Source organism: Lepus europaeus, chromosome 8 (assembly GCF_033115175.1).
Source record: "Lepus europaeus isolate LE1 chromosome 8, mLepTim1.pri, whole genome shotgun sequence".
NCBI classification, from domain to species: Eukaryota; Metazoa; Chordata; class Mammalia; order Lagomorpha; family Leporidae; genus Lepus; species Lepus europaeus.
Genome location: NC_084834.1, coordinates 103,425,593 through 103,437,773, shown reverse-complemented (window position 1 = coordinate 103,437,773; position 12,181 = coordinate 103,425,593). Strand labels below are relative to the sequence as shown.

The 12,181-nt window shown below is 37.9% G+C and overlaps 1 protein-coding gene across 1 annotated transcript; it reads left to right on the top strand.

Annotated features, from left to right (window-relative positions):
- The first annotated feature begins 5,104 nt into the window (after positions 1-5,104).
- On the top strand, positions 5,105-11,439 carry EPGN (epithelial mitogen). Its single transcript, XM_062199216.1, has 6 exons — positions 5,105-5,210; positions 5,293-5,360; positions 5,852-5,941; positions 8,581-8,701; positions 9,361-9,513; positions 11,217-11,439. The coding sequence occupies exons 2-6, from the start codon at positions 5,318-5,320 to the stop codon at positions 11,266-11,268; spliced, it is 459 nt and encodes a 152-aa protein (XP_062055200.1). The 5' UTR covers positions 5,105-5,210; positions 5,293-5,317; the 3' UTR covers positions 11,269-11,439.
- Positions 11,440-12,181: the final 742 nt, after the last annotated feature.

The window sequence follows — 12,181 nt, the reverse complement described above, 5'->3', positions numbered from 1 at the left end:
AGGAAGAATGTATTCTTTTTTTATGATGGCTCTGAGTTTATTTGTTTATATATTTGTTACTCATTTCTTTAATGTAAGAAAATATTCTGGGAATGGCACTGTGGTGTAGCAGGTAAAGCCACTGCCTGCAGTGCTGGCATCCCATATGGGCACCGCTTCGAGTCCTACCTGATCCACTTCTGATTCAGCTTTCTGCTATGGCCTGGGAAAGCAGTAGAAGATAGCCCAAGTCTTTTGGTCCCTGCACCCACATTGGAGACCTGGAAGAAGCTCCTGGCTCCCGGCTTCGGATCAGTGCAGCTCTGGCCATTGCAACCACTTGGAGATAAACCAGCAGATGGAAGACCTCTCTCTCTCTCTCTCTCTTCCTCTCCCTCTCCCTCTCTCTCAATCTGAGTCTCAAATAAATAAATAAATCTTTTTTTAAAAAAAGAAAATATTCCATTGTATATTCATTCCTTAGTCAGTCTAGACAAATCTTTCTCTGACAACACTGACAGAAATTTAAATTCAAAGCTCCCAAGCAAACATTTCAGAGAAGACCTCATTAATTTTTAAAGTCCCTAACTCCCAAACAAACAAAATGATTGCAAAGGGCTAATTTGAGTCCTGGATATTCTAGTTCCAATCTAGCTTTGTGTTAATGTACCTGGAAGAGCAATTGTGTGAGACCTGGGTGGATTTCCTGGTTTCTGGCTTTGGCCTGGCCCAACCTGGATGTTGCCATCATTTGGGGTTGAGCCAACATATGCTAGATTGATCTCTCTCTCTTCTCCCACATCCTTATCTCTCTTTCACCCTGCCTTTCAAGTTAATAAATATACCTTTAAGAATAGAGTTTAGTGGTTAATATATGCTCATGGCTCCTAAATTTTACTCGAAATGAATTCCTATCCTCTTGACAGTACCTCAGGACTCTTATTTACATATTATGTCATCACCTCACACTCAACATGTCTTAAACTGAACATATTATCTCTGCTCCAAAAGCAAACAAACCCCTCTTTACACCTTCCTTATGTTGACAGATGAGGACATCTTCTTGCCTCTGACTACAATTCCCATAACTTACAGAATACAACATAAATTCTGATTTACTAAGGATTCCTGTAATCTATTTTTGCATATTTATCCAGCTGTATTTCCACCACTGTACAACTCAAGTTTCCCATTTCAGTCTGACTGTCACCCTTGCTTTCATACATACATGTTAAGCTCATTCTGACTTCCATAAATTTGTATTATTGGTTAATTCCCATTAGTTCATCAGTGTCATCTTAACAGATACTTGGCAGATACAGACAGAGCAGGAGCAAATCTGTCTGCAACACCTGTCCAATGCCACCATATAACTCTTTTATAGAATCCAACATCTATAGAGTCAGGATATGAATGAATGAACTTTATCTTTTATATGATGACAAAGATGCCTAGTTCACTAAAGTTTAATTAGGTTACTCTAAATTTTCTCTTTTTTAAAAAATACCTACTTGTATTTTTAAGGCAGAGAGAGAGAAAGAAACAGAGATACACAGAAATATTCCAAATATAGATTTATTCTGCAAAGGCCTGAAACAGTCGGAGTTTAGCCAGGCTGAAGCTAGGAGCCCAAAACTTGATCTGGGTCCTGTATGTGGGTGAAAGAGACCTAAGTACTTGAGCTATCATTTGCTGCTCCTAAGGATACACATTAGCAGGAAGCTGGATCAGAAGCACATCTAGGGGCTGGCGCTGTGGTGCAGCAGGTTAAAGCCCTGGTCTGAAGGGCCAGCATCTTATTTAGGTGCCAGTTCTAGTCCAGGCTGTTCCTGTTCCAATCCAGCTCTCTGCTATGGCCTGGGAAAGCAGTTGAAGATGGCCGAAGTGCTTGGGCCCCTGCACCCACATGGGAGACCTGGAAGAAGTTCCTGGTTTTTGGCTTCAGATCAGTGCAGCTCCGGCTGTTGTGGCCATCTGGGGAGTGAACAAGCGGAGGGAAGACCTTTCTCTCTGTCTCTACCTCTCTATGTAACTCTGTCTTTCAAATAAATAAAATATATCTTAAAAGAAAAAAAAGCACATCTATGCACTCCCAGTATGGGATATCGGCATTGCAATTGGCATCTTCACTATGGCATCTAATGCCAGCCCATGAACCCACTTCTTGATTGGGCCTTGACCTTGATCCACTAAGCCCAGTTTTAACAAAGAGTCATGTAAGTCCATTGATGGAGAATTTGTCCCATGGTATCTGGTTGAACTTCCCATCTCCTCTTAATGTCTAATGGGTTGCTGTTATCAAGATTCCTGATAAAGCAGGTTAGCAAGGATCTCCCCTAGCTGTGACATCTAACCAAATTCTTAGTAATTTTCCATCAACTGACCCCAGCTGTATTGTATCTCTACTGTATTACAATAGTCTTTTAAAAATATGTATGTATGTATGTATGTATGAATTTTCTTGAAAGGCAGAGAGAGAGAGAGAGAGAGGGAGAGAGAGAGATTTTCCATTCACTGGTTCACTACCCAAATGGCTGCAACAGCTAGGGCTGGGTAGACGAAAGCCAGTAGCCAGAAACTCCCATTTGGATCTTCCACATGGTACTTGGCAGCCTTCACAGACACATTGGCAGGAAGTTGGACCAGAAGCACAGCAACCCAGACTAAAACCAGCACTCTGATATGGGATGCTGCTGTCCCAAGTGGCAGCCTAACCTGTTGCACAACTCCAGCCCTAACCACCTAACTTTCTTGATGATCACCATATACTCCCTGTTTACACTCATTCAATAGTAATGGTGATCTTAATTGAGTACTTATTATGTGATAAATGTTCTCTCTATTTGTATCTTTCTCTCTGTGTCCTCATCTTTACTTCTATTGACTGTCTCCATTTGATAAATGAGGAAATTGACCCCCTTGGTTATGAAAAAGCCTAAGCTATGACCAAATGGATAGTAAAGGTAGAATCTACATTCAAACCAAGACCTGTTGGCATGATGTGAGTCAGAGCCCACTCTCCTCACTGTTTCGGTGCTCAGCATCATCTGGTATTCCTACTGTTATCACTACATGTTTATTATTTTCTTGATTCAGTTCAAATGAATTTGTCCATAAAAATGGCATGAGAGTTTGACTAAGCCCCAAATTTTCTGTATATACAAATTGATAGCATTTATCACTATCTACCCAGTATTGTAGTTACGTAAGTACATTTCCCTCGCCCTCTTTAGTTCTTTGAGGTCAGCATCCATGTATGATTTGCCCATTTCTTACAGAGGAAGAAGGAAAGAAGGAAGGATCAAGGAAAGAAGGAATGAAGGGTGGGGAGGGAGAGAAGGGAGTGGAGGGAAGGGATACAGATTTCACTGATTATTTACTGTATGTTAAGCAATGGATTTACTTGAAGACTACTGAAGAAAAAGTCAAGATGTGTGTGAAAAACTGTAGAATCAAAAGTAGATACTAACTACAGTTAACAGTTATTACAAAGGCAATCATTGTACTTCTGTGTCTCAGTCTTAGAAATATTTGATGTGTTGGGGCCAGTGTTGTGGCATAAGGGTAAAGCTGCCACCTTCAGTGCCAGCATCCCACATGGGTGCCGGTTCAAGTCCTAATTGCTCCACTTCTGATCCAGCTCTCTGCTGTGGCCTGGGAAAGAAGTAGAAGATGGCCCAAGTCCCTGGGCCCCTGCACCTACATGTGAGACCTGGAAGAAGCTCTAGGCTCCTGGATTCAGATCGTCCCAGCTCCAGCTATTGTGGCCATTTGGGTAGTGAACCAGCGGGTGGAAGACTGACCTCTCTCTCTCTCTCTGCCTTTCAAATAAATAAATAAATATTTTTAAAAGAAATATAGAAATATTTGATGTGAGTCATAACATCTCCTTTCAGAAAGAGTAGAAGGAGTTGTGATAGTTTATTTAATCTTTTGTAAATGAGTTCTAAAACTCTCAAAATTGGTGCAAAGTAAATTATTTGACTTGTAATTAAAATTCCATTTCCTTGAAAAAATATTATGTAGAAATTCGTTTAATAGTAAAGTTAAAAAATACCTATGGAAGTAGAAATAAAAAAATGTAGGGACATTTAACGTGAGCAAAGTACTATCTATTTGCTTAACTTGAAAATGATGACTCCATGGTAAGTGATTGCCCAAGTTATAATGAGTTCAGCAAGCTCATTCTTGTGTAGTATCTTTAAAGCCAAATTCCTATTTGAATACTGAAAGGGATCCTTTCTGATAAATCTAATTTGCTGGGTGGACATGATGAAAATGATAACCTATCTTGACGTGAGCAGGTTTTCAAGGTACAGAAAATATGAGAAATTGAAATCCCAGATAGAACAACACAACACCTTGGCAAAACATATTTATCAATTATTTATACTGATTTGGAACAAGTGAAAGTTTATAGGAAGCCCCTATATCCAGAAAATGTAACAGCAGTAGTTACATAATTTGGCTTTTAAAATGGCAATTTAGTAATCCTTACTAGATTCACATTTAGAAAAATTTGAATATTGGATTAAGTTTAAAACTTTTTTCATTAGATGGCCCCAAACTCAGTATCATCATAATTTTATGTTAATGGAGAATTTTAATATTGCCATTTTTAATATATTATTAATACAAATACAATTTTTGGTACTTTGTATTGGTTCTCTCTAACTTAATCATTGTTCTTGGAAATGAGTGGCCCATTCCACTTACTCAAAAAAAAATTAAATGGCAGAATGACACAAGCATTAAAGTCACACTATTAAAAGGAAGTTTATTTACAGAACTTGTAGTAAAACTAGTAGAAACTAAAATGGGATGTTAAACCTGTTTTTCACAAATTTACAGCAATCAAATTACAGAATATCTCAATTTGCAGTGGAACTCATGGTCTACATTGAAAGCTGATGTAACTAACTATAGTTTCAAATATGTCTGATGTTAATAGGTTGGGCTGCTTCCTCATTTGCAAATATCTTCTTTGGAATCCTCTGTAGGTTCCTAGCATAGCTGGTGTCCTTCTGTTCATTCCAGGAGAGGCTTTGTGAATTCACATTGCTTTTTGTTGTTTTAAGTACTTTTGTATGCACGATTATGCCCACAGGTAACAGGAAACCAGTGTTTCAGAAGAAAACCTGATCACATGGCAAGATAACACAGCTATCCCAAACAAGTGTGAGTGCCTGAAGGCTCTCTGCGGCTGCCAGGAGTACATATTTTTTTGATTGGTAAGAACTGGGAGATGACGCTTCATGAAATATAAATGCAAGAAAGACTCAGGGAGCTCAATAAAAACCTTCCACCCATCAGCCTAGGAGGAGAAGCGCCACAGACAATGGCTTGGGGAGTCCGGACAGCAGTCTACCTTTTATTCAATGGTAGGTAATTTCCTTTTGTTTTGTTAACTTTGTTTCAGTGTAAAATGTAAGTAGCATTTATTTTCTGTGAATTAGAGAGGTGATGTTTAACAGTTGTTCATGACAAAGATCAGAGTGAGGAATCTGGGTTTATTTATTTTCTTATAGAATATATCTTCCTTCTTCAAATAAAGTTTTATACTTTTAATGAGGTATCCAAAGTATTTGCTTTATATAACCAAAGAACACTTGATACATTTAATTATACACTGATTGAATTATTATGACTATATTAAATTTATCTTCAGAAAATGAATGTTTTTCTGTATTCCTTAATTGTAATACATTCAAGAGAATAAAAGAGAAACAGGAAATGACCCTACTCAGGTTATGGATTTTAAATGTAATAAAATAAAAACAAGTGAGAAACAGGACTAAAGAGAATAACTTAAGCTCCATTGCTTGCACACAGAAGACTCACCTGTTAAAGATGCTTTTCCCTCTTAATACAGCAATGGCAGCCTTGGCTAAAGAGGCAGTCGTGACTGTAACGCCTCCAATCACAGCCCAGCAAAGTAACTGGACAGTTAACAAAACAGCAGGTATTTGCTCCCCCTTTTTGTATTTCAAGTAACTTTTCTGTAACTTTTGAGAGAAATTCAGTTTATGATAAAAGTAACATCAGGCATTTTAAACTACATATTTCATTATGAATCGGCTCTTTCAGCAAATAGTGTTACACTTCTGTTTTGGGAGGCATCTGTTTTTTGTTTGGTGTATGCTCTATTTCCTATCTGACAGTGATAATATATTTTCTCTTTCATTTTACTATTCTCATGACAAAGGCTTCTGACTGTGGTTGAAAGTCTGTACTTTTTTCAAATGAGTTTGAACTCCTAGAGGGGAACTTGGAAAGCTTATTATCTATGAAGATGTGTGACTGAGTGGGTAAGATTCCCAGGCAAAATCAGGGAATCGTGCTCTAAGAGTCAGGCAAGTGAAGGATTCAGTCAACTATTTCGTTTCTGAATATGAAAGATAGTAATATTTAGATAGTCCTAATTTCACCATCAATTTTAAATTTTCTTTTTTCTTTTTTTATTTAAATTTATTTTATTATTTGAAAGTCAAAGTTGCAGAGAGAGGGAGATCAGGAGTGAGAGATCTTCCATCTGCCTGTTCACTCCCCAGATGACCACAACAGCTGGAACAGGGCTGGTCCAAAGCCAGAAGCCAGGAGCTTCTTCCAGGTCTCCCACATGGGTGCAGGGGCCGTCTTCTGCTGCTTTCCCAAGCACATTAGCAGGGAGCTGGATTGGAAGTGGAGCAGCTGAGACTTGAACTGGCATCCATATGGGGTGCTGGCACTCACTGCAGACAGTGGCTTAACAAGCTAGGTCACAACTAAGGCCCCTAAATTTTAAATAGTTAACAAAATATTTTAACATTTGATTTTTTGAATATCAATTTGTAAGACAAAAGCAATGTGGTCAACTTCTTTCTGTCTTCTGAATCCAAGAGGAAACTTCTTTAGTAGAATACAATGATATTGTAGTAAACAAGCACATTTACTCTCAGAGGCTGGCTGTGCAATATGCCTAGCACTAGCATACTCACTTCTCCCTGATGGTGAATCAGAGGTAAACTTCTCCATGTTACAGCTAATAGAAAATAAAAAGGATTGAGCATCTCATTTCTATAGTTTTCCTTTGCTTTCTTGATGGAAAACTTTAGTTTTTCCTTTTTCTTTTTATTTAACTTATATATCCATATCCAGTATTTTAAAAAATGTTCATAAAGTTTATTAATATTCTTCTCCCTAGAAGAAATATATGTCTGTCTAGTCTGGATCTCTTTGGAAACGGTTTCTTTCAATTCTCACATTTTCTAACAAATCTTGGTTCAGGCTTGGTTAATTGAACTTGTTCAGTCTTGAAGAAAGGGTAGCCTAGCACAGTTTATAATAGGAAATTCTCACTGCCCCAGAATTATTAAAATGATAAATTATACTCACCACATCTCATTCAACAACATGAATGCAAATTTTAAGATAACATGATGTGTTTTCAGCTAAAATGAAATGACACAAAGTAATATCTTGTTGGCACCTTAGTACCCAAAGATTTAACATTTGCAGTATAAGAAAGAAAGCTTTTTAGGTTTCTTCTACCTACAAGCAGAGAAGTAGATTTTTCTCAGTCTCCTTAGCAAAGCATGATATGGTATAGCACAACTCACGATGAGAATCTATGCTTATTTGTAATAAAGACAAAGCAAAATGCCACCAATTCTGCTGGAGGAAAAAATTGAAACTCAGTAATTAAAGTATACTAAAAGAAATCAAGTACACCAGTCTTCCTAAGTATCACGTGCAACTTCATAAACACCAAGTATGTTACAAATGTGTTTTCAGTACATCAGAGACCAGGAATAATCATCCTGAAACATAAATATTTCACCAGAACACAATCTTTCATGAAGGTTTCCCCTAGGGAAGTTTCTGGACATTTGATTATGAAATTTTGCTCATTTATTGTTGTCACTATCATAGTGTTAGAGTTAAAAATAAAAAACACAGTTTCCTAATTTCAAGTTCAGCACTTTGCCCACGGAGTTTCTAAACTGAGTACATTTTTAATTAATATTCACAGATACTGTCTTATCTGTGTTATGTCTAAACCATTGTCTCTGGATTCTTGTGAAGGTCAGAACAATCTGTCCTCTGAAGTCGGGGAAAATGCTCCCTTCTCAAATTGCTCTTGGTAATTCACAAAAGAGTGAAAGGGAATTCTTACAGTTCTGTCCTCTGGGGAGGGATGAAAAATGTAGTTTACTTTCTCCCAAGTGTAAGTGCAAATCTTTCTGTGTGCTGACTTCTCCTGGGAGGAAATGAAGAGTTTGGCTGAGATCTTCTGTATTTATTAGCACATAGTCCAGAAATATTGCTCAAATAAGCAAAGACTAAAACCAGTGCTGCCACCTTATGGCACAATTGTCTCTGGACCTTGCTATGTCGCTTCTAAAGAATGGATCAACCACTGAGCTGCCTCCACCCTCGAATTAATTAATGAGATGTCTAGGTGACATTTACCCAGCTTTTGTAAATATCGCCAGTCTGCCAAGGGAATCAATAGTTCCAAGGTCTAATCACCCCTAAAATATATGACTTCTTTCCACATATTTTAAAATATTGTCTACATAGGACAAGCTCACCTGTTGATATTGTGTCTCCTTTTCCTAGCTGACTTTAGGGAAGGACTTATGGCCTTGAAGTTCTCCCACCCCTGCCTGGAAGACCATGATAGTTACTGCATCAATGGTGTTTGCCTATTCCACCATGAGTTAGAGAAAGTCATCTGCAGGTAATGGCAAAGAACTTTCTAAGTCCTAGAGACAGGTGAATGTATGCCTCTATCACATCCTATGGTATGTTTCCACACTCCTTATCTAGCAAGAAAGAGGCATCATCTGACCATGACTTGTCAGACCTCTCTGGATTTGATACCTCAGGAATCTTTTTCTAAGCTGCTTAACCCTCATTACTCAAAAATATAGTTCCAGACTGTCAGCAACTGCTCAACCTGGGAGCTTGTTAGAAATACAGAACTCCATGCTCCACCTAGTACTTCTGAACCAATCTGCATTTCTAACACTGCACAGAGGTAATTCCTTATCTTCACAGGATTTTTTGTAAGATGAAATGAAATGCTACAGCAAAAAACATTCAAGAATGTAAATTTCTAGAACAACTAAGAAACCATTTTTATGATCATTGGTTTACTAAGCATCTTCTCATAAAAGAGTGGGAATTTTCTAGAATATATCTACCAATGGGGAAAATAGGAAATGATTACTGTAAATTTCATAGCTACTTCATTGCTTTAAACAAACTTTTATTTTGTATTTGTTCTTTAAATTATTTACTTTTATTGGAATTTTTTTCACTCTTTGAAATGGTTCATTTCTTTGTATTTCTAATATTCTGGGATTTAAAATTATGCATTCTTTTCTTTTTTAAAAGGTGTTTCACTGGTTATACTGGAGAAAGGTGTGAACACTTGACCTTAACTTCATATGCTGTGGATTCTTATGAAAAATACATTGCAATTGGGATTGGTGTTGGATTGCTATTAAGTGGTTTTCTTGCTATTTTTTACTGCTATATAAGAAAAAGGTATGCAAACCAAGCAAAATATGAAGTTGTGTAGTCACAAATGTTTGTTGAGCCCCTACAATGTTCCACACATTGATGTATATCTTTTTTTTAATGAAAAAAGGGCTATAAACCTAGCAAGTCCTTAAATAACTTATTTGATGGCTTTTCTCAAAGTCTCAGACATGTTGTAAAATTTCACATTCATTTTGCAATAAGTTAATTTACATCTACAATTTCCCTTCACCTTACTTCTGTCTGCTTCTGTCATAATTATAAAGGAGGAGGACAGTAGATATCCAGGTACTGGGAGTTAAATATGTTCACAGTTGTGTTTTCAGAGCCCACTACCACGCTTAGCACGCAATACACACTGAATTAAGATTATTAAGTAAAAAAATCAAGAAATGAATAGTAAATGAATGAAAATGTGTGAAAAACATAGGCCATTTTTGTTCCCAGACATTAATTTAATTAGTGGTATATTCAGAAGGCATTGTATACTGCTAAAAGCCCAAGAAAATAAATTTCATCTACCAAGAAATATAATTTACTTACATATTCATCCTAATCTGTTGTTTTTCCACTCTACAGTAATTTTTTAAAAAGATTTTTTTTTTATTTATTTGAAAGGTAGAGTTACAAAGACAGGAGGAGACACACACACACACACACACAGATTCCATCTGCTGGTTCACTCCCCAAATGACTGCAATGGCTGGAGTTGGGCCAAGCTGAAACCAGGAGCCCAGAGCATCTTCCAGGTCTCTCATATGGGTGCAAGGGCCAAGGACTTGAGCCATCTCTGCTGCTTTACCGGGTGTATTAGCAGGGAGCTGGGTAGGAAGTGGAGCAGCTGGATCTTGCTGATGTTGCAGGCTGAGGCTTGACCTGCTATACTACAACGCTGGCCTTGTAATTTTTTCTTAAATACATGGAACTTTGGAAATGTCAAGAAATAATGTGAGATGCAGCAATAGAAATACAAAAAACATGTCCCTTGCTATACTCTTCCAAGTTGTCATTTTTAAATGACCAAAACTGCCTGGGAAAAAATTAGATAAGTTTGCTTTGCTTAACTACTACATCCTGGAGGGAATCAAATCTCTATTTCATCAGTTGATGATTTGCTTAAAAGGCAAAAAATAGAAATAATACTAAAGAGGTAGAGGAGGAGATAAAGGAAGAAGGACTCTGAGCATAATTTAGCTGTCTGAGGTCAGACTCGCTAGGAGCAGAGCCAGAGGTGGGGACTACTGAGCATGTGTTGGTTGAGGGAGGGCTCTAGGATGAAAGCTGTGATGAGGTAAGGAAAGCTGGCAGAGCAGAGTAAAGAGCAAAGCAAAGAGGTGGCCTTAGCTGACGTGTAGCATCAGTCCGATTCCACAGGGAGCTCTAGAATGTGAATGGCATCAGAACATGTTCAGTCTTGGTTTTTCATGCCATTTATAATCATGGGACACAGGATGCTCATGGCAGGTAGAGGGTACAGACTTACAATCTACCAGCAACTTTCTGGCAAGGTGTTCTGTTGCTTATGGGCTATCTTCTGCAGAAGAACACGTCCATGAATCTGTTAGTGCCTACAGCCACTGGGCAGTGTGGCCACCAGTGGAGAAAGGGGATCTGGGTGGAGCACAAGAGCAGTTGCTACACCAGCATATTTACATAATCCACAATGATCTATACAAAGAGCAGTCATGGGAACCAATGCTCTGTTTTAGGTGTCTAAAACTGAAATCACCTTACATCTGTTATGGAGGGAGACCACTGTGAGACTTCTGTAAGGAATTGTCATCAAGGCGTTCGTAAAAATCAGTGGACCCCAAACTGAAATCTTCAAATGAAACAACAAAACTTGCCAAACTGACTAGACTTGAAAATAATGGAAGTTGGGATCACAATGAAATGAGAGGATAAAATTCAACGTTGGTCTTTAAACTTTTCCATCTTTAGGGGACCATGGAATCCAGTGACCAAGCCACAGTGAGGAAAGTCAAGTTCATAGTCCTACTCAGGGTTTGCTCTTTTTGTGTGAATTTTGTTCTCACTGTAAAAAGACTGAATTTCATGCCTCTGACCATGTCAGATATGAGTTTTCATGGGAATAATTATCAGCAAGATAGCAAAGCTAAAGCAATGTCAAGGTTGGATTCTTCATGTACTTGCTACTTAGCTTTTTGTAGCACCTGGATGGAGCTTCTCCAAGTTTACTCACTCAATGGACCTAATCTCAGATATGCTGCTTTTACAGTATCTACAAGAATGTGATGTCAACTCTGAGGATGAGATCAATATTATGGCACCTCTAGTGAACCATACATATATCTTTTATTTAAACCCTTGAAAAGAAAATGACATGTCCAAGGCAAACTCATGCCCAGCTTGTGACTGTACCATGCAATGTTTATCTGTGAAATATGTAATAAGCTAAAGAGCTTCTGAGGACTGAAAACTATCTGGATGTCAAGTGCAAAGTAGGCAAAGCATCTCTATTTCTACATGGATTACAAAACTCTATGCTGCACTCATTGGTCCCCGAAGGCTTTTGTTCACCACTTCCTCCCAATACCAGCAGAATTACCACCTGGTAACCATTTGTTTGGATAGAAATCCTAGAATTCTCCTAAGGAATATAAATCTACAATTAACCCTGAAGTAGAAACTGAAGAATTGGACATAGGAATTT